The following is a 26,614-nucleotide window of genomic DNA, read 5'->3' as shown; positions in this document are numbered from 1 at the left end:
CCCCTCTCCCGGATCACTTCCTTAATCCCAAAATTTACCACCGGCATTGTGAATAGCCAGGGCGCAACACTGGATACTGGTACTGTTTTGCCGAACTCCAACTGGCTAAGCCCTGCCAGTTCTGCCACTGCATTCCCCACCCCGCTGAAGGTCATCTTCTGTTGATTTGTGTCCTCCCACCTGTCCATCAACACTTTCTTTACTGGATGTGTGTCTCCATGGCCCCTTACACTCACCCAATACGCAAGCATAATTTTCAATCTTCTAAGTCTCAACGGGAGCTCCCCCAATTCCACCTGTACTGCTGCGACTGGTGACGTTCTGAAAGCTCCACTGCATATTCTCAGACCGTGCGCTTGTTGCACCTCCAGCTTTCTGAGGTGGGAGTTCGCTGCCGAGGCATAAGCCATACACCCATAATCAATTGAAGACCTCATGATTGCCCGATATATATTGAGTAAGGCAGCTCTCGCTGCTCCCCAATCCCTCCCTGACAGGCACCTCAATATGTTATTGACCTTTTTACATTTTTCCACCAATCTATCTATATGCTGTGCCCATGTAAGCTTTTCATCAAACCACATCCCTTAAAACCTCACGCTTTTTACCTGTTCAATTACTCGTCCATACAATTTTAACTCCACCTCCCTATGTCTCCCATAGAAGCATATTGCCTGCGTCTTCACAATCGAGAACCTAAAGCCCCACCTGTCCGCCCACTCCTCAACCCTATTAATAGCCATTTGCATCTTCTTTTGAAGAAAGTCGCCATTTCGCCCTCTCACCCACAACACCCCATCATCGGCATACAATGCCCTCCCTACTCCTGGTCCAACATCATCAAATATATCATTAATCATAATATTAAATAAGGTTGGACTACAGACACTCCCTTGGGGAGTCCCATTGTCCACCTGGTACACCCCAGACAAGTCTGCACCTACCCGCACTTCTATTTTTCTATTCAACATAAAACTCAATATCCAATTATACAATCTCCCCTTCACCCCCAATCTAGTCAATTTAATAAGAAGCCCCTCTATCCACAACATATCATATGCTTTTTCAATATCGAATAATACAGCTATCACCATTTCCTTATTTACTCGGGCCCTACTAATCTCGGATTCCAGACATATTATATTATCCATCGTTCCTCTCCCTTTTCGGAACCCACTTTGACACTGAGTTAAACAGTTGTCCCACTCCAGAGCGTGATTCAACCTATGCACCACCATTCTCTCCATAGTTTTCCCCAATTGGGAGGTCAGCGCTATAGGCCTGTAATTTTCCGGCCTCGTCGAATCCTTCCCTGGTTTTAGAATTGGAATCACCACTGCCTCCTTCCACTGCACTGGCACCTCACCCGTTTCCCAGATTCTGTTAAAAAGTTTTAGGACCACTCCCAACCCTTGTTCACTCATATGTGCCAACATACTATAACACACCGCATCCTTCCCCGGTGCTGTGTATTTGCGCTTCACGTTCGCTAATGTTTTCTTCAATTCATATAAGCCGAATGGCACATCGAAGTCCCCGCCTGTCACCGGCCTCCTATTTTTAGTTCCCGGATACCGACTGAGAGTCTCCTCCCTACTCGCTTTGGCTCCATGTGTCAAATTCCCCATGCTGTGAATCCCAACAAACGTCTTAGCCAGCAATTCTGCCCTTTCAGCTCCCACCACTGCTTTGTCCCCCTCATGTAGAACTGTTGAAACGGTGCCCCCTTTAAGTCCATTCATACGCCGTATCATGCCCCACACATCCGACAACTGAGTTTCCCTACCAATTTTATCACAATAACCTCCCCAAAATGCACGTTTTGCCGACCTTATGCGCCTTCGTACCACTGCTTGTTTCTGCTTATACTGACATAATGTCCCCATTGTGTGGTGCCGTTTGAGGAGCCTGAACGCTCTGTTCCTTTCCCTAATTGCTTGCCTACACTCATCATTCCACCACGGAACCCTCTTATTGTAAGTACTCCCACGTGACCTAGGGATGGTATCCTGCGCCGCCTGCACTATGGCCCCCACCACTGCTTCATTAAATACCCCCGTGTTTTCCATCCTTTCTTCTGAAATTTCTCCACACCTGTCATCACTCTTAAGCCTGAACCCATCCCAGTCCGCCTTGGCGAAGTTCCATTTCATTGTTCGTACCTCACCAATCCCACACGGGTCAGTTCCTATCTTGCAAATAACTGGGTAGTGATCACTCCCCACAGTTGTCCCTTTGAGTACTCCCCATTCACAAAATCCAGCCAATTCGGCTGATACAAGTGTCAAATCCAGTGTACTTTCAGTGTTCGATGCACTATTATATCTAGTCCCACCACCATCATTTACGCACACCAGATTATTTTCCTCCAAATAGTCTTCTAATGCTGCCCCATTCGTGTCCGTATGTTTGCCACCCCACAACGTGCTATGTGCATTAAAGTCACCACACCATACCACTCTTCCCCCCTTCTGTCCCCTCACCACATCAAGATCCCCCTTATCTATTCTATTGCCCGGATTGTAATAATTTATTATATCCACGACACCCAGCCCAGTCCACAGCTTTATTCTAATCGACTCAAACCCCGCACCCTTTTCCTCTACCTTATAGTTTAAACCCCTTTTAATAAAGGTCGCCACCCCGCCCCCTCTCCTATCCCCCCTATCGTTCCTCACTGTTTCATATCCACCTATTCTGAAATCCCACTGCGGCTTTAACCACGTTTCCTGGATGCAAATAACATGTGGTTCCACCCTCAATTCCGCCACAAACCTCTTCATCTCCTGGCCATTGGCTATAAGGCTTCGAGCATTCCATTGCATCAAAACTAAGCACATGACGGCCCACCATTCCACACTTGTGAGCTCAGAGTCTCCCCCGCCAGTTTTTCCGTTACAACTTCCCAACGTAGATCCTTAATATTCAGATATTTCTCAGCCGCTTTAACAATAATCTTGATTTTCTCAGTTTTGCTACTTGTCTGCGCAGTACAATTTATCGCCTCAACCATAAACAAAACGAAGTCCCTCTTACTCACTATTAGAGAGTCTTCATTCATTTTGACACCGCCCACGCACGCTCCATTATCCCCTAACGCCGCTATGTCAGTACCGTCCAGTCGCCTTGTTCCCACTTTCTTTGCCGCATCAGCGTACGAGATCCCCTGCGTAACCCGCATCCTTTGTATCTCCGCTGCTCTCTGACTAACCTCACAGCCCCTATACGCTGAGGCATGCTCCCCACCACAATTACAGCACTTCAGTCGAGCCTTATCCCCACACTTCCCATACTCATGCTCCCCCGCACACCTTCCGCACCTGAGCTTCCCCTTACACACTGCCGCAATATGACCAAACCTTTGACACTTATAGCACCGCAGTGGAGGAGGAACAAATGGTCGCACTTCATAACTAAAATACCCCAAGAACACTTTAGTAGGCAGCGATCCCCCCTCAAACTTAAGCATAACCGATAAACTATCAACTTTATTCCCATTCCTATTAGCCTTCAATCGGACGACCTCTGCCACCTCAGCCCCCTTCACATTTTCTTTAATCTGGTCCACAGTCACACTCGTAGGGATTCCAGTAATCACTCCCCTGTTCAGGCGTCTCTCATCCGGCAATGAACAAATCACCTCTTTCCCGTCAATTCTAGTCAGCCGCAGTGTCTTCCCCTGTTGCACTCCGTTCTGGCATAATATTAACAGCGATCCATTCCGCAGTTGTTTTACCGACTTCGATTCCCCTATAGCCCTATGGATTGCTTTAGACAGTTTAATCGGGTTCCACTCACCAAACGACGCCCCTTCCTGCGCCAGCTTCACAAATACCTTGTATTCGTCGCTTTGTCTTTCTCGATCACCGCGTTCACCGTCACTACTCGACTCCAAACACTCCAATTCCCTTCTCCTCGTCTCCTTTTCCGATTTCTTGCGTTTTTTCCGGTTTAACTGCCGTTCACCCACCTTACTCCACCCGGCATTTTCCCGGTTCGCCGTTTGACATCCCATCCCCTCCATCTCACTTCCGACTTCGTCACTTCCCTCTGCCATCACTCCCGCCAAACCGTGAGCCAATCCGCCGGTTCCGTCAGGGACTCTTACCAGGCTTTTGTTTGATTGGCTTCCTGATGACCACGTGACTCCCTACGTAAGCACATTCACTGCTTTCTTAAAGGGGAATGAACATAGACGAACAACACAGAATCAAAGCGGGATGAAAAGACTATATTTTCTTGTTTTATCAATTTACCGAATTTACCGACATGGTCAAAATTACGTCGGTCATCGTTAAGAATTTCGGTGACGGTAAATTTTCGGTTTACCGCCCTGCTCTAAGCTGAATATGTGCTACAACCCTAATCTTCATATAGAAAGAAGAACACCACGAATTATAAATTGCTGCCTGGGATACCCACAGTGCACGTACGACTTTGATCTGATATGCACATTTTATTATTATATACACAAACACACACTTATATTGCATCAAAACTAACTTTGTCTTGCAATATCAAAAGAAACTTTCAAAAGAAACTTTTGCAGCATAAAAAAAAAAGAGTGAGTTGGTTTACCTCTGCTCGTCGATGGCGTCACCCGCGTGTTCAAATCCGTCACTATCTTCACTCGAGGACTCTTCCGAAGAAGACGATGATGACGAATTTGGACCATCCTCTTCCTCAAGTTGATCAAATAGCACAATTGCTTGCGCTAAATTTAGTTTTCCGTTCATTGTCAAAGTCACACAAAGTCGCTGCTCGAACCAAACGGCCGTCGCTCGTCAGTCGTCACCTCGCTGCTTCAGAACTCCTCCCTCTCGTTCGGTAGAACCTCGCACGGCAGTTATATTTATAAAAAAAAATTTTTTTTTAAACGCATTTTGTGCTTCCACTGTGACTTCGAAAGGGTTCGTTTGATTTGTGTTTTTTTCATGGAGCTTCCGTTTTGAAAAAGGACAAGAAATGATGGAAATATAGACATAAACAAATGATCCATGCAGCGTTTTAATGTTTTTTTGAGAGGACAATAAAACTATAAAACTTAAATGTCAATATCTCACGTTCTAGTTGGTCGATTGACTTCAAATAATAACGAGAGTAAACCGCAACACCCGCACTTTAAAACGAGACCAACCAAAGGCATGTGGGTGACGTAATTAAAACGTGAGGGCGCTTCAAAGACGACGTGCGCTGAGGACGCGCCGGCGCGTCCTTCGACTCTCAAGGGTTAAAGTAATGATTATTGACCTGTTTGTCTAAAATGCCATGTTTTTATTCCCCCAATTATACCAGTCGTAAAGCATAATTTATTATTTATTTATTATAACACTAGCAGGTTTAATTCTTTTTTTTTTTTCTAGAGCTGCTACATATAATTACTATTTCTTGTTTGTAAGATGTTTACGTTGAAAGTTTGCACTTAAATTACTTCGCTCTTCTGTTAAAAACACCTGAAATACAGTAATTGAATTAGTGCACTTTATTGTTGTCTGTCACTGGAGTTTTATTATCAATCCCACCCAACAAAATGACGGTCATAAAGTAAGCCTTATTATTATTATTATTATTTTTTTCATTTAAAAACAAAAAACAAAAAAACATTGGTATGAAATTTTGTTGTTTAATTTTGCTATGTTAGAAATGTGGTCTTTTTATATGTTTAAAATACTGTACAACACACTACAAATATTTACTATCGTATCAATTTCACTCTATCGAACCGTATCGTTCTTACTCTGTATCGAATCGTATCGCATCGCTACGCCTTAAAAATGTATCGTTTTTTTTTAAATTGAATCGTAACCTGTGTATCTAGATACATATCGAATTGGCTTCATGCCAGAGAGTCCCAACCCTAGCTTAAAGGTTGGTGGGCATAGTTTGAGCATCCTGAAATATGGTATATTGCATATGCTGTCCCTATATGCAAACCTACGCCCTTGGTGCGAGGAAAAGTCAAATGTATTCTCGATCATATTTTTGTATGCAGGACTCCATGTTTGAGAGTTTCCAGGTCCGGTCAAACACTGAGAAGCAGATGTGCATGCTTGGCGAAACCGACTTCCTGATGAAGCTGTCGTCCGGTATATCAATGGCGGGGGTGGAGGTCACTGTGGAGCATCTGCAGCAGGTGGCCAGAGTGCGTATGGACCTTGATTTAGCAGCAACCATCATAACTACTGGTGAGCAGTCATGCCATTAACCTGTTATGATTAATGAGCAGAGGCGGGTAGGAATTATTTATTGATGACGTTACATTTACTTTTTGTAGCTTTTTGAGAAAAATGTACTTATTGGTGTAGTTTTACCACATCATATGTTTTATTAGATTAAATTTGTGAAAAAAAAAAAAAAACATTATTCTGGTACTACTACTATAGACCCTACTCACCGACGTCACAGAATGACGTGTCGCTGTATCCGGCCGCCATATTGTCCGTCTCTGTTTAGTCCTATTCTCAATGGTTTCAATTAGTCGTTCAGTTTATAGAGCAATTCATGGAAGCCCCGGCTCTTTCAGACGCTGTAAACTCATTGGATGCATTGCATAAAAGGCGTTATGTGGAAAAGCTTCAGTCTATCCATTCGCCAGATCCATATTTGATGCCTAAATCGATATTTTTCGACCCGCTGTCTTCGCCCTCTCTGCCTGACATCTGCTACCCTGATATCTACAACTATCTTTTCCACACAAAATCAGCCTATTCTCACGTAACTTTGAAAAACATTAAGAGCAGCACTCTAAGCAACATTACCCTGTGTGATTTCTAAAATGGCGACAATCAAAAAAAAAAAAAAAAAAGTTGACTGCGATGGCCGACGCTTCAAGGATAGGTGGATATTGGACTATTTCTTCAATAAAACACGCAACAACTGTGTTTGCCTCATTTGCAAAGAGACAGTCGCTGTTTTCAAAGAGTTCGATGTGACGCGATAATAACAAGACACGCTGACATGTACGACAACATGACAGGGAAGATACGCAGCGAGTAATTATAGCAACTTGAAGCTACAGCAGCAGTATTTCGCAAGAGCCAGATGGTCGAAAGAGAACGCCACAAAGACGAGACTGTTGAAATTATGAATTAAAAAAAATAATAAAGCAAATGTGACACACAGAAGGGCTTGCTAACATTTGTTTAAAGATATTGTTCTATGTAAATCAGCCAAGGTAGCCCCCCGCATTTTACCACACCAAATCTATGCCCCTTTGCAAAAGGTTTGGACACACCTGTTTAACTGATGATCCGTAGACGAGGCCAGTTTCTTTCACTTGGTACCAGCTAAATATTATTAAAAAAAATAATGATGGTGGAAGAAATAAGCATCTTGAATTTGAAACCGTGTGTTGTCGGCGATTAGCCTCGCAATGATCTTAATTCATCTTACCAGATATAAAATGACTACTACATAGTCCGTGGAAATCGTTTGGAGCCCAGTTTTCTCGTCGAATTGCAGCAATCCATCTCGCTCTCCTCCCCGGGTCTCTCGGAATACGGTAGAACTTCAAGGCTCTCCATATATCTTCTCTGTTATTGCAACCGACCGCCACACACGCCTTCACCATTTTGATGATTAATGTTAACGAGCAGAAAAACACGCCATAATAGGAGGAATTTACGTAGCGGTAATGCGTCAAAACGACGAGTAGACGAACAATATGGCGCGGAGGCGTGGTTGTGACGTCATGTGAGTAGGGTCTATAGTAGGGGTGGGCAAACCGGTCCTCGAGGGCCACAGTGGGTCCTGGTCTTTGTTCCAACTGATTCAGCACGGACAGCTTAACCAATGAGGTTTCAGTGGAAACAAGAAGCGAAGCACCTGACTGCAATCAACTGATTTGCACCTGTAAGAAACCAGATTGGTGAAAGACTGTCCTCATGATGGGTATGAGCTAAAACCCGCACCCACTGCATCCCTTTGTGGAATAGTTTGCCCACCCCTGTTCTATAGCTTCCCATGGGCTCATCACTTGTGGGAGGGGCCAGGAAGGTCGGGTGCGTAGAATGTTGGATGGCAGCCAAAGGAGAGGTCCTTGGTGATCGGATCCCCGGCTGCAGAAGCTGGCTTTTGGGACGTGGAATGTCACCTCTCTGGTTGGGAAGGAGCCCGAGCTTGTGCGTGAGGTTGAGAAATTCCGACTCGATGTAGTCGAGCTCACCTCCACACATGGCTTGGGCTCTGGTACCAGTCCTCTCGAGGAGATTTTGACACTATTCCACTCTGGAGTTGCCCATGGTGAGAGGCGACGAACAGGTGTGGGCATACTTATTGCTGCCCTGACTCGCCACCTGTACTTTGGGGTTCAACCTGGTGGACGAGAGGGTAGCCTCCCTCCGCCTTCGGGTGGGGGGACTGGTCCAAACTGTTGTTTGTGCTTATGCACCAAATAGCAGTTCAGAGTACTCACGCTTTCTGGAGTCCTTGGAGGGGGTACTGGAGAGTGCTCCTTCTGGGGACTCCCTTGTTCTGCTGGGGGGCTTCAATGCTCATGTGGGCAATGACAGTGAGGCCTGGAGGGATGTGATTGGGAAGAACGGCCCCCCCCGATCAGAACCTGAGTGGTGTTCTATTGTTGAACTTCTGCGCCCGTCGTGGATTGTCGATAATGAACAACATGTTCAAGCATACGGGTGTCCATATGTGCACTTGGCACCAAGACCCCCTAGGCCGTAGCTCGATGAGCGATTTTATAGTCGTGTCATCGGACTTGCGGCCGCATGTCTTGGACACTCGGGTGAATAGAGGGGTGGAGCTGTCAACCGATCACCACCTGGTGGTGAGTTGGCTCCGATGGTGGGGGAAGATGCCGGTCCGGCCCAGCAAACCCAAACGTTTTGGGAGGGTTTGCTGTCAACGCATGGCGGAGTCCCCTGTCCGGAGGAGTTTCAACTCCCATCTCCAGCAGAGCTTCTCCCATGTCCAGGGAGAGGCGGGAGACAGAGTCCGAATGGACCATGTTTCGCGCCTCTATCGCTGAGGCGGGGTTGGTGCCTGTCGTGGCGGCAATCCCAGAACCCGCTGGTGGACACTATCGGTGAGGGATGCTGTCAAGCTGAAGAAGGAGTCCTATTGCACCTTTTTGGCCTACGGGACTCCAGAGGCAGCTGATGGGTACCGGCTGGCCAAGCGGCACGCGGCCCGGGTGGTCACTGAGGCGAAAACATGGGAGGAGTTCGGTGAGGCCATGGGAACTACTTCAGGACGGCTTCAAAGAAATTTTGGTCCACCATCAGGCGTCTCGGGAGAGGAAATCAGCGCACCACCAACACGGTGTATAGTGTGGATGGGGCGCTGCTGAACTCAACCAGGGATGCTGTGAGTCGGTGGGTTGAATACTTTGAAGACCTCCTCAATTCCACCAACACGCCTTCCCATGAGGAAGCAGAGCTTGGGGACTCCAAGACGGGTCCTCCTATCTCTGGGGTTGAAGTCAATGGGGTGGTTAAAAAGCTCCTTAGTGGCAAAGCCCCAGGGGTGGATGAGTTCCGCCCGGAGTTTCTAAAGGCTCTGGATGTTGTGGGGTTGTCTTGGTTGACACGCCTCTGCAACATCATGTGGACTTCGGGGACAGTGCCTCTGGATTGGCAGACGGGCTGGTGGTCCCTCTTTTTAAAAAGGGGGACCGGAGGATGTGTTCCAACTATAGGGGGATCACACTCCTCAGCCTCCCTGGGAAGGTCTACTCAGGGGTACTGGAGAGGAGGATCCGTCGGGAAGTCGAATCTTGGATTCAAGAGGAGCAGTATGGTTTTCGTCCGGGCCACGGAACAGTGGATCAGCTCTATACCCTCAGCAGGGTTCTCGGGGGTTCATGGGAGTTTGCCCAACCAGTTTACATGTGTTTTGTGGACTTGGAGAAGTTGTCCCCCGGGGAGTCCTGTGGGGGGTGCTCTGGGAGTATGGGGTATTGGAATTCCTGATATGGGGAATCCGGTCCCTGTATGACCGGTGTCAGAGTTTGGTAGCGTAGCTGGTTGTAAGTCGGATCTGTTTCCAGTGAGAGTTGGACTCCGCCAAGGCTGCCCTATGTTACCGGTTCTGTTCATCACATTATGGACAGAATATCTAAGCGCAGCCGAGGCACTGACGGGGTCCGGTATGGCGCCCTCAATATTGCATCTCTGATTTTTGCGGATGATGTGGTGTTGTTGGCTTCATCGGGCCGTGACCTTCAGCTCTCACTGGAGCGGTTCACAGCAAAGTGTGAAGCGGTGAGAATCAGCACCTTTAAATCTGAGACTATGGTCCTCAGTCGGGAAAAGGTGGAATGCCCTCTCCAGGTCAGGGATGAGGTCCTTCCCCAAGTGGAGGAGTTTAAGTATCCCGGGGTCTTGTTCACGAGTGACGGAAAAATGGAACGGGAGATCGACAGGCGGATCGGTGCCGCGTCTGCATTGATGTCGACTCTGCATCGGTCTGTCGTGGTGAAGAGGGAGCTGAGCAGAAAGGCTCAGCTCTCTATTTACCGGTCGATTTACGTTCCTACCCTCACCTATGGTCACGAGCTGTGGGTCGTGACCGAAAGAACAAGATCCCGGGTACAAGCGACCGAAATGAGTTTCCTCCGTAGGGTGTCCGGGCTCTCCCTTAGAGATAAGGTGTGAAACTCGGTCATCCGGGAGGGGCTCGGAGTAGAGCCGCTGCTCCTCCACATCGAGAGGAGCCAGATGGGGTGGCTCGGGCATCTGATTAGGATGCCTCCGGGGCGCCTCCCTGGTGAGGTGTTCCGGGCACATCCCACAGGGAGGAGGCCACGGGGCCGACCCAGGACACGCTGGGGAGACTATGTCTCCTGGCTGGCCTGGGAACGTCTTGGGATACCCCAAGAAGAGCTGGCTGAAGTTGCTGGGGAGAGGGAAGTCTGGGCTTCCCTTCTGAAGCTGCTGCCCCCGCGACCCGACCTCGGATAAGCGGGAGAAAATGGATGGATGGATGGATGGATGGACTACTACTATTGGCGTTACATTTTCCCTCTTTATTTTACATATTAGATTTGACGTAAATTTTGCCAGCGCAGTGGCTCTACCAGTTTCACCTATGAGACATTGCAACATAATTCAGATGACACCATCTTACAAATCAGACGTAACCGTACAATCACATGACCACACACAAGCATGCAGTCGGAGGGCCCGTTCAATCACGCGGCGTCTTTAAAGCGCTGTAAAAATGAAACTATTTGACATTAGGGGTGGTAACCTTTTGTTACCTGACGAAACAATACGATTAGTTATACAAATCTCACAATAACGATGATCTCACAATATGGCGATACAACAATTATTGATACATTGGTCAGGAAATCATTCTAGGATATTCTACAAAACAACTAATAGACAGAAAAAACAGCTATCTCTATCCTTCTGCTGCACGTTTATCAGTAGTAGTACCACTAGTCCAATCCATTTGAACTGGGAGGGTGGCGGCGAATGACCCCCTCCCACTTCTATGGCTGTCAGTGGCAGCCAATGGCAGGCAACGAGGTAATTTTGGGGCATTTCAGGGTCACTTCCCCTTGATTTTGAATTAATTCAGGGTCACTTCCTGATTTTGGGGCATTTTATTGGTCATCTCTATTGATTTTGGGTTACAGAACAGGAAGTGACCCAGAATGAATAAGTGACTCAAACTCAACAGGAAGTGACCCTAAAATATAAAGAAAGTGACCTGTAAATGCTCCAAATACTGGAAAGAGTGACTGTGAATGCTCTGGTTTCGAACGAACAAACGAACAAACGTTCATTCGCCCCTCCCGGTCTGAATGGATTGGTTGTCAAGCGCTGTCAATGGCAGCCATAGAGTTAACTGAGACATGTGTTATGGGGGAAGATTTTGGTACCAACCTCTTGGTTTCTGATATTTTTTTTAAAACATTGACACCTTTTGAAAACGATATCTTGATTCTTGGCATGAGCATATCAATAATCTTTCGCGATGCAAAGCATCACGATATATCACTATTTTGATATTTTGTCACACCCCTATTTGACATATTGTAGAGCAGGGCTGGGCACACCTGTCCTCGAGGGCCGCAGTGGGTCCTGGTCTTTGTTCCAACTGATTCAGCACAGACAGTTAAAACCAATGAAGTTTGAGCGGAAACAAGAAGCACCTGATTGCAATTAATTGATTGCTCTTATAAGACACCAGATTGGTAAAAGGCTCCCCTTATGATGTGTTGGAACAAAATCCCGCGCCCTTTGTGGAATAGTTTGCCCACCCCTGCTGTAGAGTCAAAATTACTTGAAAGCGCGAATTTCAGTCTCTCCCCCAGTTTTTATTTTGCACCGATGGACCACGGATAACTGGGGGAATGATTGTTTTCATTTCATGGGAGGAAATGTGTTTTCTCCACTCGAGGGCTCATGTTCTTCGGACAGAGGCTGCTTCATTACTAGAGTTTTCTAGTCTGAATTCGATGACTTTTGTGTATTTTTGCCAAAATTAGTCATGTAATAGGTTACCGTACAGTATAATAATAACAGTTCCTATGAAAATTTACCAATGTTAAAAAAAAATCATAAGCAGTTACTCAGTGTTGTTCATTACTTTTGTATGCTTTTTTTTTCTTGTACTTGAGTAAATTTCTGGATGACTTTTACTTGAGTAACATTAATTTGAAGTAATGCTACTTTTACTCGAGCAAAACTTTTGGCTAATCTACCCACCTCTGTTAATTAAGGAGTAAAGTTACACGCAATCACATTGATAGTTACTGACCCGAGTCACTGACTGTTTTAACAGAAGAACCAGATGAAGGAGATTCCAGTCAAAATAACGACTTCCTAGAGAGCGTGCAGAATCTGTGCAGTCTAAGTGGCGAGAACTGGTATCGCGTCTACTTGCTCCGTAAAATAATCAGCCAACGCGGAGGGGAGTTTGTCCTGGAGCTCCTCCAACTGGATGACAAAGACTGGCTGTTCCCCAAGGAAATTCTGGAAAAGGTCCACTCTTCTGAAACGATTTATATTTACTGAAGGCGCAGAGGGTGGGCAAAGTATGGCTTTTTACAGGGTTCGTAGAGGTCCTTGAAAATGCCTGGATTTTACTTTCGTGTATTCAAGGTTTGAAAAATGCTTGAATTTTGCATAAGGTCCTGCTTGAAAATGTAATTTCCTGTTTAAATGTAATTCCCAGTTTAATTAAAAATAGAAATGATTAAATGTATGAAAATTTTCCTTTGAGGCCGTGCGTGAGTAGTTTGCAGTTCAATCAATCAAACAAATACAAATAGGCTACGTTCATACTACAGGTCTTAATGCACGAATCCGATTTTTTCGTGTTTTTCCGACTCGAGTGAGGCATTAACTTGACGGTCTGAACGTGACAAGTCGCATAGAAGGGGACCATTTCAAATCAGATCTGGTTCACCTTCGTATGTGGTCTAAATCCGATCTGGGCCACATTTTTCCAGACTGTCGCGGCGGTCTGTACTGTCCAGTCCCGCAAATCGGATTTAATGCAGCAATTACATCATCAAATAGTGAGAGAGTCGTTACCGTAGCGATGCACCTGTGCGTTATTAGCGCCTAGCTTGCAGTGAACTCGGCTTTTGAGTAAGGGCTGAGCTTGACAACAGTCATAAAAAATAAAAATGGGTTGAGGATAAGCCTGAGAATGCTCAGTTTTCTCTCTGTACCAAGTGAGCAATATTTCAACATTGCCTCCACGGCCGAGAGTCGGGACAAACTGCCCGTATGTGTGTGTGACGTGCACGGACAGTGCGTGCATGCTATCGATCCATATAAACTTTGAATATAAGCCTAAACGGGGATTATTTATGTCTGTTATTTGTGTCCACCTTTTGAAAAGCAAAATATGATATCCCTGGAATGACGGATGACGTCTGTCATTTGTTTTGATGCTTTTGCGCATGCGGATCTTCTTGCTTAGCGCGTGTCGGACTGCGAATTAGTGTGCATGCGTAATACTTGAACGGTCTCAATGGATAAAGGCAGTCTGAACGGGCACGCCAAAAAAACGGATATGACAAAAAATCGGATTTGTGCATTAAGACCTGTAGTATGAACGTAGCCATAGAGTAGTTTTGAAATGCATACATGGGCATTTGCTGCATTTTAGTATAGGGAGGTCCCCAATCGTATCACGTGATCGGGAATCGGGCCATTTTTCAGAAAATCGGGAGTCGGGTGAAAGGGATTGGGTTTTTAATTTAAGATAAAAAAATATTTTTTCATTTAAGGCTGAGAATTAACAAAATAATCCAAAAATATTGCCAAAAGAAACAAAAATATATATTTCATACTCTGCAACACTCCTGGAAAAAGTAAAAAGTACTGTAAATGTAACATTACTGTAACATGCTTGGAACTTCTCTTTTAAAAAAGTAAAAATAGAATCGGGGGACTCAGACTTCAAAAATGTGCGCTCGGGAGATCCCTAGTTTAGTAGAATGCTTTTTATTTGACGACCAGTTCTTTTTGTCACTTTTTTTTTTTCCTGCCAATCTCCCGTTTAATCCGGCCGGGAGCCACTTCACTTGACTTCGTCACAGCTCGGCCTCGCCCTACTTGCCTGGTTCTCTATCGAGTACCCTTGTTGCACAAGTGAACAGCAACTTATTTTAAGGAGTAGGAGAGAATGTGATAGCCTTAAAAAGAGCTTTACATGTTTTGGCTAGAACGGATTCGATTTTTGTCATTGTTGTGAATTGCAGTTCCACACAAACGTACATCGAACTATCATTTAGCTTAGCAGCTGGGGTAGTGCGAGCCATTTTTCCAATAATACCTGACTGCAGCCCGGAGCCAAGTGAGAGCCTCTACAAACCACGCACCTACAAACTACGTTCCCATGATGCTATGGTGGTAGTGTCTGGTGCGTCTCATAGCTATCACATGTATATAGAACTTAAGCCTGGGTGATATGTCAAAAATAGTGCATGAAATCTTAGTGTCTGAAAATGTCAACAAAATAAAATTTCCAGTTTGAAAAATATGACCGATAAACAAACGAGACAGCCATTGCTTTGCTGCTCTAAAACAGGTCACATCTCTCCTGTACAGCGTACCCTCTGAGATAGCGTTGACGTCGCATTACTACGTCCCTTGTTTCTATCATTTTGTTTCATGGCCCGTTAGTTCCTCCTTCTGGAACACCCCCAGTTTATTCCTGCATCTGACCTTTTGTGTTAAATGAAATACTGAATTCTGCATCTGAGTCCGCCTCGCTTGGTCCAAGTGTGACACTCCCAAGGCACCTTTTTAGCTCGTCATCGTCGCGATAAAAATTGTACGTTTACGAAATATTTTCTATCGTCGTTGTTGACGAAGACACTGCTTCCAAACATAGCAAAGGATACAATCTGGTTAGGTTTAGGCACGTCCCCTGTGTCCGAAATGCTCCTGTGTCTTTAGGTTTAGACTATGGAATTGCGCTAGGGCCTATTGGCCTAAAACCACTTTGAATTTCACATGGTAAGCAAATTCTTTACCCCACCGTACTAACAGCAGGCGTTGTTTGTATGAGGCGTGGTTTGTAGCGGCTGTCGCTTGGCTTTGGGGTCCAGTCAGACCCTTCTCGATGTGTCGAGTATCCCAAATTTCAAGAAAGCACATTTATCAAGGTTTTCTCGAGCCACTGAGCAGCATGCTATAACTGCGCTAGCACCTCTGCTACAGGACGCGTTCAGAGTTTGCTTCAAAACTCTCACGGTACCCCAAGGGGCTTTTCGAATTGGCACCTTTTAAACTAAATTTCTCAAACCTCCAGAGTCGCAAACCATTTTTGAAGACGTTTGCGTATTTGCGAAAAGGCACCATATTTGATTTCTGGCTAGATTGGATCCAGCACCCTCGTGACCGTCATGAGGTTAAGCAACTCAGAAAATGGATGAAAAACTGCTATTGAAAGTCCTTAAAAAGTGCTTAAATTTGTCTATGAAAAAGTTGTACGAACCCTGTTTTGACCCTCATTGAGCTAGCCACCAGTGTTGCTCACCTTTGCTCTTCATACAATACAAGGCTTTTTTTAAATGGGAAGTTCAGAATTTTTTACATTACGCTTAATCTTCGAGTTAACGCTGTATAATTAGTTGGTGGAGTTAATTTCAACAAATTCCGTGTAATTTGCTAGTAATTTGTTAGATCCAGGGCTCCGGAATGCCTCAGCTAGCGCGAATCAATGGTGTCTGCTTAGCATACAATTAAAAAACAACATATGCACGCATAGGAATCACCAATAACCCATGCCATCAATAGTGTTGACTATGTTTTCAAGATAGTTATTAAAATGTACCATTGCATGTCAATAACTGTAGTATGTACGGCAACATTTGTAATCCATCAGCTATGCAGGAACAGGCTGCAGAGTGCAGTGATTTTTTTTTAATGTCGTAGCCAGCAGCATGTAGCCACAGTTTCATATTGTTCCTTTGTTCTTCATAGGGAATTTGTGAAAACTCTCATTTGCCCATTTTTTTTTGTCTGTGTCCATAGCTTCTAAATGCACGTTTCATTATGCTGCCATTTTTCAGTCAAGACTCAGTAAAAAGATGCTGCATTCGAGGGAAGGTGGGAAGTTGGACTTTTCCAACCTCCGACCAGTATAAATATCATTGGAACGCCACTCGAAATGGGAGGACCTAGTCAGGAAGTGAGGGAAAAAAACCAAGTACCCCGACATCACGAGTCAATTCAATCTGAAGTCACTGGACAAAATGGCGCTGCTGGTCTAAAGCAGACCGTCAATAGTAAAACTATAGAAGGCATTTTTCAGTGTGCGCTACTAACCTTAGCTGTCGTTTTTCCTCCACCATTTGATCGCTTAAGAGAAGGCAGGTTTGCTGGAGGTCAAAATGTCTTTTGATGGCCAAAATAAAAAAAAAAAAAAAAAACACGGAAACAATTTGTTGCTATCAGCCATCTTGCTGTTTTACATTCACTCTGAACGCTTTGAGATCACAACTTGTACCATCCAAGTGGGATAAATCTAACTTCCCACCTTCCTCGAATGCAGCATAAGTACGAGTGGCCGAAGTGCTCCTATTTATTGTGGTCGCATTACGCATCTAAAAAGTAGTCCCGCAGAATGAAATGAATTATGTCAGTTTGGTGTGACATTTTTTTGGCCGCATTGGTATTTTGAACGATGACCTGCATTTAAAATTTGTTTGACTATGTTGGATCTGCTAAGATCGTTTTGTATCGGCAAGCTCAGAAAGGACCATTGACTCGCGCTAGCTTAGCCACTCCGGAGCCTTGGAACTAATAAATACCTAACAAACTGCACGGAATTTGTTGAAATCGACCCCACCGACTAATTTAACCCCTACTAACTCGAAGATAAAGCCTAAAGTCAAAAATTCTGAACTTCCGCTTTAATGTATTCTTGGTTTTGATTTTAATAACACCCAGAGAGGAGAAGCCATCACTGTTGACCAATATCTTGTATATGGCAAGAGCTACAAGAAAATAAGGCATGCACTTTCCAAGGCAATCGCGGCGGGACAAATGGAAAGCCTTGATGAGATCTGCCAGGTAATCTCAGTCCTTTTTCGTGTCATTTCCTCTGAAATCTTAAAAAGTCTGTTTTGGCTTTCGCCTCATAGGATTGTGAAACCTCACAAAGGAATGCAATGGTTTGCCTGCTTCTGGCAGTCGACAGAGAAGTGACAACTCACTCCAAAAATGCCCATTTACGTTCGCACCAAAACACAGAGGTAGATTGAAAACGTGGCGCAAATGAGTCTTAGCGAGGTCAAGCATGACTTTTTTATGTGTCTTTTCAGCGAGTCGACATCCTGCTGAATTTCATTGACAATTCCAAAGTGCTCGCTCACCCGAAGGTCAAGGCCTTTGCCCGTGTTCTGGTAAATAACAGACCCGGGGCATTGGAGGTTGGACCCCAAACTTCCGGGGAAGATTGTGCATCAGTGGCATTGGCTGTTCACCTCGCTGCCGTCTTACTTTGCACATACGAAAACGTTGTAACACCTCTCCGATGTCTAGCAACGGAACCCGACACCATGCAGGTACGGTTAATCTGACTGGTCCTGATTTTCCTCATGCTAAAAAATAAACAAATTTAAAGTGGGATGATGTAAGATGAGTTCGATACGTGTTTATGTTCAGGATTAGGCAAGTAATCAGTTCATCTGTCCACATTAGGCCACCTACTTGCCTACAATGCCACAAGACAAGCTAGCGGAAGCTCAGCAAGCCCTGGGCAGTTTAGAAAGACTCCAGTGGTACAGTAAGTAAAGCCGACAAAAAGCCCAACATAATGATTTGACTAGATTTCATAAACAATCCTCATGTTTTAGAATGTCCAAACGGTCACCCCTGCTCGGTTGGAGAGGTTTGTTGTTTTTATTTCCCTCTAAAGATGTAATGTATCCACATGGCGATTCATTTTCACATTAATGGGTTTTTTTTTTTCTTTCCTCTGACTAGTGTGGGCTACCCACGGAAACAACGCGGTGCCCTGACTGTAATGCTCCTATCGGTGGGAATGATCACAAGGCTGTGAAGGATTTTAAAACAATGGAGAAACCGTGAGTGATCCATTTGACGACAATCAGAAAAATGTTTTTCCTTATACAGTATTGCCTCAATTTATGAAATTAATTGATTCCGGAAGTAGTTTCGTAAACTGAAAATTACATAAGTAGAGACGCGTTTTCTGTGTAAATTCCCTAATCCGTTCCAAGCCCCCCAAAATTCAGACACAAATCTTTTATCAAGTATAAAAATGCATCAAAATATATAACAAATATGTTACAATTTGATTAATGCGCAATAAACATAAAATGATAGTTTTTCGTCACGTAAAAAACAAAGAATAGAAGTTAATACATTCACGTAAAGTTGTCGGAACACCTCATGGTGAATGGAGAGGACGCTGGGACACACACACACATACAGTAGAGGTCCCTCTTTGCCAATGGGATTCCAGAAAGATGCTAGGCGATAGCCAATGGTAGAGCAGCTATAAGTATGTTAACTAAGTAAGTAAAACAATGATGAGGCAGGGGCGGACTGGGACTAAAAAGCAGCCCTGGACTTTGACTCAGCCCAGCGCACAAGAATCGCTGTACGAAGGGAACCACAGACCCTCTAGGGGCGTCCGGGGGCATGCCCCCCAGGGAGATTTTTTTTTTTTTACATTTTATTGTAAAATGCATCAATTTTGTGCACTTTGAGAGAAAAATGAAGCGGCTATGAAGAACTACACATTGCATTATTATACATTTTAACTTGAATACTCACTGAGAAATTTTCAATTTCAATGAAAATACAATAAACATTTCAAGACAAATCCTGTATACATAACCTTCATTGGAAAGTACAGTGCCTTGCAAAAGTATTCGGCCCCCTTGAACCTTGCAACCTTTCGCCACATTTCAGGCTTCAAACATAAAGATATAAAATTTTAATTTTTTGTCAAGAATCAACAACAAGTGGGACACAATCGTGAAGTGGAACAAAATTTATTAGATAATTTAAACTTTTTTAACAAATAAAAAACTGCAAAGTGGGGCGTGCAATATTATTCGGCCCCCTTGCGTTAATACTTTGTAGCGCCACCTTTTGCTCCAATTACAGCTGCAAGTCGCTTGGGGTATGTTTCTATCAGTTTTGCACATCGAGAGACTGACATTCTTGCCCATTCTTCCTTGCAAAACAGCTCGAGCTCAGTGAGGTTGGATGGAGAGAGTTTGTAAACAGCAGTCTTCAGCTCTTTCCACAGATTCTCGATTGGATTCAGGTCTGGACCTTGACTTGGCCATTCTAACACCTGGATACATTTATTTTTGAACCATTCCATTGTAGATTTGGCTTTATGTTTTGGATCATTGTCCTGTTGGAAGATAAATCTCCGTCCCAGTCTCAGGTCTTGTGCAGATACCAACAGGTTTTCTTCCAGAATGTTCCTGTATTTGGCTGCATCCATCTTCCCGTCAATTTTAACCATCTTCCCTGTCCCTGCTGAAGAAAAGCAGGCCCAAACCATGATGCTGCCACCACCATGTTTGACAGTGGGGATGGTGTGTTCAGGGTGATGAGCTGTGTTGCTTTTACGCCAAACATATTGTTTTGCATTGTGGCCAAAAAGTTCAATTTTGGTTTCATCTGACCAGAGCACCTTCTTCCACATGTTTGGTGTGTCTCCCAGGTGGCTTGTGGCAAACTTTAAACGAGACTTTTTATGGATTTCTTTGAGAAATGGCTTTCTTCTTGCCACTCTTCCATAAAGGCCAGATTTGAGCAGTGTACGACTGATTGTTGTCCTATGGACAGACTCTCCCACCTCAGCTGTAGATCTCTGCAGTTCATCCAGAGTGATCATGGGCCTCTTGGCTGCATCTCTGATCAGTTTTCTCCTTGTTTGAGAAGAAAGTTTGGAAGGACGGCCGGGTCTTGGTAGATTTGCAGTGGTCTGATGCTCCTTCCATTTCAATATGATGGCTTGCACAGTGCTCCTTGAGATGTTTAAAGCTTGGGAAATCTTTTTGTATCCAAATCCAGCTTTAAACTTCTCCACAACAGTATCTCGGACCTGCCTGGTGTGTTCCTTGGTTTTCATCATGCTCTCTGCACTTTAAACAGAACCCTGAGACTATCACAGAGCAGGTGCATTCATACGGAGACTTGATTACACACAGTTGGATTCTATTTATCATCATCGGTCATTTAGGACAACATTGGATCATTCAGAGATCCTCACTGAACTTCTGGAGTGAGTTTGCTGCACTGAAAGTAAAGGGGCCGAACATATTGCACGCCCCACTTTTCAGTTTTTTATTTGTTAAAAAAGTTTAAATTATCCAATAAATGTTGTTCCACTTCACGATTGTGTCCCACTTGTTGTTGATTCTTGACAAAAAAATTAAATTTCATATCTTTATGTTTGAAGCCTGAAATGTGGCGAAAGGTTGCAAGATTCAAGGGGGCCGAATACTTTTGCAAGGCACTGTATTAACCAGAAAACAAAACGATATATAAATGAATATGAATAATAATAATAAATGTATAAAATATTTATCATATCAATTTAACTACCTAAACTTTAAAGCAAAACCATTCATTTTATTCATATTTTGTTATATTTCTTCTGAATTAATATTGCTGCTCTGTGTGCTTACGTTGTTTTACAGCTAAAATATTTTTTCTTCGGAGAGGGATAGTAGGACTAGCATACTGTAACTTTGCAAACGAGGACATGGACTAGCTGGCACTAACCCTTTAATTGCCATTTATTTCATTTAAAATGTAGCTACCTAGTGGATAACAATTGCCAATATACCTAGCAAGTAACCCTCTTCATCCCTACTTACTTGCCCTGCGCTTGTCTGGGGAACTTGTCTCTCCCTGCACCGGCTGCACGTGAGAGCGGCTGCCGCTCCCACTCTCACCAACGCCGGAGGCTGGGCTGTTATTAGCCAGCGTGGCTGTTGTAGCCAGACTGCTGCTTGCGAACGAACATGTGTGTCAACTTGTGACATTTCGATGGTTCGCTCTCGAGTTTCTTCAGGTTTTTCTCTCTAACCTTCTCCGCGCCACCCTTCTCTTTTCTTTTTTAGCCACCACCATCCATATTGTTTATCCACGTTCGTCGGTATTTTGCTTCCACAAGGAGTAAGGCTTTACCAAAGTAGGCTACTCTGTGCTTTCTAGTTTCTTCGTTCTTCTCCTATCCGATTGGCTGTTAACTGCCAGGGGCATTGCTGTCACCTGTCGAATTGGATGCGAACTGTAGATAATCATAGAGGATAGGGGGGATAAAAACAGTGATGTTATGTATGTATGGCGGCCGCCAGCCATCCAGAGCACCGGCCGTTCTGTGATCCTCCAGAAGCTACAGATTACCAGTCCGCCCCTGTGATGAGGTGTGCTGTTGGTGTGACGGAGGAGTTTAAAGTGGGGGGATCAGGGATCAGCGCTGAGCACATTCGTTTTTGCTAATGTATTGGACCGGATGAAAGACGAGGTTAGACAGGAATCTCCATGAACTATGATGTTTGAAGATGACATTGTGATCTGTCGTGAGAGCTGTGAACAGGTGGAGGACAAACTAGAGGTGTGGAGGTTTGCCCTGGGAAGGAGGGGATGAAGGTTAGCTGTAGCAAGACAGAGTATCTGTGTGTCAATGAGAGGGACCTAGGTGGGAGAGTGGGTTATAGGGAAAAGAGACCAAGAGGGTGGAGGAGTTTAAAGCAGAAATGTGAAGTCATTTCATAACATGCCAAATAGGGTCACAATTAAAGTAATTAAACTAGGGCTGCAACGATTAATCGATTAACTCGAGTATTCGATTAGAAAAAAAGATTCGAATTAAATCGTGCTGCTTCGAGTATTCGTTTAATTAAAGTGGCTTTGCAATGGTTTATTTTGAAAGTGTTTGCATTTAGTTTTATTGATTTGGGTGGATACACTGCCATCTAGCCTGCCTCATTTCCAGTGTTGTTAATAACGGCGTTACTTTTTTCAGTAGTGAGTAATCTAATTAATTACTTTTCTCATCTTGGCAACGCCGTTACCGTTACTGAGGCGGGAAAGGCGTGCGTTACAATGCGATACTAAGTTGGTTGAATAAAAAAAGTCAGAGAGACGGACTCACGAAGACGAGAGAGCAGAGCAGGAGTGCGGATGACGCCGCTGCAAACGCGATGCTAGGTGGCTATAGCCTACAAACCACGCCCACATGATACGGTAGATATCACATATTATAGAACAAGATGCAAATGATAGACACGGCTGCATTGGCAACATGTTTTAAGGACTACATGTGTTAGTAAACAGCCGCCATCTTAAAGCAGTAGACCTCTCAGGAAGGCTCTGTTGTAGAGATCCTTCCTTGCGAACCTACTTTTTTTTTTTTTTTTTTTTTTTAATCTAAAATGGTCCTAAATCGGCAAAATCTTGAAATGATGAAACAGTTTTAAACCTTACACATGTTGAAAGTAGTCAGAAGGGAACTAATGCAATAGCGGGAGCAATTTTAACAACTTTAACGGTTGATTCACAACTTTAAATGACTTCCACACATAGCAAAGGTTACTATCTAGTTATTGCAATACCCTTGTGTCTAGTTAAGTGGAGGGTAAAGAATTGGGGTAGGGCCAATTGTCCCCAAAACCCTTTAAACTTCACATTGTGTGACTTACTTTTTTTTTTTTTTTTTTGAGAAAAAAAAAAAAAAACATGAAAATGATCACTAGTTACTTTGCCAAGTAACTAATTACTCTTAAATTCAGCTAACTGAGTTACTAACGCAATTAACTTTTTGGGAGAAGTAATTTGTAACTGTAATTAATTACTTTTTTTAAGTAAAATTAACAACACTGCTCATTTCACATAGCTGAATCCAGCTGCTCCATGTTAAGACCAACATAAACTAAGTTTTTGTTTGAGGTAATGTTTAATGCATTCGTAATTTAGTTTATAGGTATATTTAGCCATTTATTGTGGGAATATGTGTCTGAACCATTTGTTAAGAACATTGTTTAAAATTTTTATTTTTTATTTTTATAATAGCTTTTTATAGCATTTAAGCTAGCGGACTTTTGCTACGTAAGTTAGCCAATTGTTCTATTGTTGTACATAGATTCTTATTTGTTTTTTGATACTGTTTGAGGCTCGGCTCAGGTATTTTAATTTTTCATGTTCCTTATCCGATTACTCGATTATTCGAACTAAGTAGTTCATCGATTAATCGACTACTAAAATAACCGATAGCTGCAGCCCTAAATTAAACATTGTCCAACAAATAAAGCGTGAAAAAATAATTTATATGTTGTATATTTGACAAAATAATCGCGTTTCCGAAGTTCGAGCCTGAAAGGGGACGAACCCGGAAGTGATACGTCACACTGGGAACAGCGATGGCAGCTCCATTCATACGGCCGAAATACAAAGCCCTTCAAACAATGATTCAAACAGCGATATAAGCGATCGATCGAGCGCAAGGGAGGAGATCCAAGTTTTTGAAGAGTTGGAGGAAGAAGAGGAGGTTGGAATTTTATGTTGGACCTAACATGTATTAGCCAGATGCTAATCAGGATGCAAACAATGTGCCTAGACTACCTGACATGGAATGGAGACAAGACCCATCGAGATTACAAGATTGGTAAAATATACGCTGTTATTATTTTCATGATTTGAAGATGCAGGCATTTGCACATAATTTTATGTTTTTGTCTATCTGATGACATTGTTAAAAGAAATAATAATCAGACTTCATGTTCATTTTGGCAGATCCGGCAGCTCTCGTGCGTATAAAATAATATAAAAATGTTGGGGGGAAAGAAGGAGATGAGTCGTTGATGGCTTTCTCCACTTTATTGTGGCAACAATCAGAAAACAAAATAATAGCGGACTGCCGCCACATTCGACCGCGAAGTTTTGCTTCTCGCTGATCTCCTCCTCGCCTCCTACTACTCCAGCGTCTCTTAAACGGATCGTTCATAGTTTCTTGTTATGAGCTTTTTGTTTACAAATGTATCGAACACACGACGTGCTGACAACTTTGTTTCTTTATTAACACATGGAGCTAACGGTAAGAACACAGCTCGGGGCTCTCGGCAGGAAGTGGCGTCTAATGGCGTGAGGAAATGTAGTTTTTTCACACAAGCGAACAGATTACAAAGTACCACTTCAGTGTTGTCCCGAGACTACATTTCCCGTGATTCACTGCGTGACTTGAGCCGCTCGCTGATTCGCTGCGAGATTGACTCAATGCCAACACGCTAAGTTAGCGGCTCTCGCAAAACACAAACTAGAAGGCTATCAAGCGATCACCGTGAAAGAAACTGCGAACCGTACAGATGCAATGCAATGCTTGAAGCATGAAGGTGGAAATACATAATACAAATACAAACAAATGTGCACAAACTCACCGGCGGTGTGTGTCTCTTACGGCTACGTGACCGTGAATTACCGCGACGCTGACCCGCTTATATGCACATCCACACCCCTTTCCTGATTGACAGTGGATTAACCCTATGGACAAGATCGTAGATGACGCACAATATAAACACGCTTAACCTAGCGAACGCAATAACAACTATGATCGGGGATTGCCCCGAGTTAACTTTCGGCTAACGTCGCTAGCTTATACTGTTCATTCCACAACAGTTGGCAGCTCTGCGTTGACAAAGTCATCAGTCCTCTATCCAAAAATCACACTTACTGTTTGGCAAATCCTTGATCGTAAGCAGACCGGTTAAGGAAGCAGGCATCTTCGAAGTGTTTGCAGCAGAGAACACGACTCGATGATGGCGTGAAATTCATTCGCTTCGTGCGAACGAAAGATGTCTATTTCCGTGCCCTGCTATCCTTTGGCCACTCATACAACTTTTCATTTGAGTGAGAACAAAACATCGCCACACGCTGCCGTGGCATCTTACGGAGAAGCAATGCAAGAATACTGTGTGTATGGCGGACTTCCCTCGCACGTCTAGGTGTGACGTAATTTCCGAAGATTGCCGAAGAAAAGCATTTTCGTTGTCAAGGGCGTTGCTATGGGTTAAACAAAGAATCTGGAAGGGTTGTGTTAAAAAAAAAATGAAAATATGCTTATAATTGTTTAGCCATTGATAATATTCAAAAACATGGTTGGCCAACCTTAGTTCACATTTCCACTTTAAGTATTTGGGCTCAACAGTTCAGAGCAATGTAGAATGTGGAAAAGAAGTAAAGAAATGTACCCAAAACAAAGGTGGGAAAAGAATAATAACAAAACAAAAACAAAAAAGGAAAGAAAAGAACTCTAGGCTAATGCAAACAGAACTCAACCAGATATCTATCACAAGGACAAATAACCATTTGGCTCTGTAAGCGTACAGACAGTTGACTGTTAATAGTAGTGTTGTGCCATTCTGTAAAGACATGGAACTGGTCAATTGGTCACCGAGTGCCCTGGACAAGATATACTCTACAATGTGACCAGAACCTGGACAACGGCCTTGCCCGGGCAACACCTTCAAGTCTGGACTTGTGGAGGATAGCTGGGGAAGTTGGCCGCTGCTGTGTCTGACCACACTCGAAGTTGAAGACATCGAGGATGTGTATCTTTTTGTTGTGCTGCTGGCTGTGACTCTTCTGCAGGGGCTAGGAGCCCACTTGATTCGTCGGCTCATCATGAAAGTGCTGGAAAGCCAAAGGAGATCAGTGGAATTGGCCACTACGGTCTTCAGCGCTATCTCTGGAGTCTACGCCAGCCTCAACAAGGCCTGTGATGATATATTAAAGGTGAAGAATGACCTAGCGGCATCCACCACTGCCACAACCAGAATGGTCATGAAAATTACTACAGAGCTGCGCAACTTGGAGATGAGTGTTCGTCGGAATGTAGCAAGAAATGAAAACCGCAACGAGGATTCAGACGAGGAAAGAGGTTGGCGAACACGGCCTGCCATCGGTCCTCAGCTATTCCCTTTCTTCTGGATCGAATCAACAGAATGAACTAACCTCTGAATTATGAAGTAATCTACTGGATTTAATTAACGTAACGAACAAATCGCCACAATCGACAATGACTATTGGGAAAATGAACATTGAAGGGGAGGGGGAAAAAAAAACACCTTGTAATCATTACACGATCTGAAATGTCAAAATTGTTATTCGATCATTTCTGCGTCCTATAA

The 26,614-nt window shown here is 43.9% G+C and overlaps 1 protein-coding gene across 5 annotated transcripts in view; it reads left to right on the top strand.

Moving 5' to 3' along the window:
• Positions 1-26,614, top strand: part of LOC130931959 (E3 ubiquitin-protein ligase rnf213-alpha-like) — a 171,406-nt gene that overhangs the window by 111,260 nt on the left and 33,532 nt on the right. For all 5 annotated transcript variants that reach the window (XM_057861229.1, XM_057861228.1, XM_057861231.1 and 2 more), the window contains 8 exons: positions 5,993-6,185; positions 12,751-12,950; positions 17,382-17,504; positions 17,576-17,686; positions 17,756-17,998; positions 18,135-18,219; positions 18,290-18,324; positions 18,420-18,520. In XM_057861229.1, coding sequence (XP_057717212.1) covers positions 5,993-6,185; positions 12,751-12,950; positions 17,382-17,504; positions 17,576-17,686; positions 17,756-17,998; positions 18,135-18,219; positions 18,290-18,324; positions 18,420-18,520 — 1,091 coding nt within the window. The remainder of the gene's footprint in view (positions 1-5,992; positions 6,186-12,750; positions 12,951-17,381; positions 17,505-17,575; positions 17,687-17,755; positions 17,999-18,134; positions 18,220-18,289; positions 18,325-18,419; positions 18,521-26,614) is intronic.

The sequence above is a fragment of the Corythoichthys intestinalis genome, chromosome 16, assembly GCF_030265065.1.
Source record: "Corythoichthys intestinalis isolate RoL2023-P3 chromosome 16, ASM3026506v1, whole genome shotgun sequence".
Classification (NCBI taxonomy): domain Eukaryota; kingdom Metazoa; phylum Chordata; class Actinopteri; order Syngnathiformes; family Syngnathidae; genus Corythoichthys; species Corythoichthys intestinalis.
The sequence above is the reverse complement of the archived record's forward strand: the minus strand, read 5'-3'. Positions and strand labels throughout refer to the sequence as shown.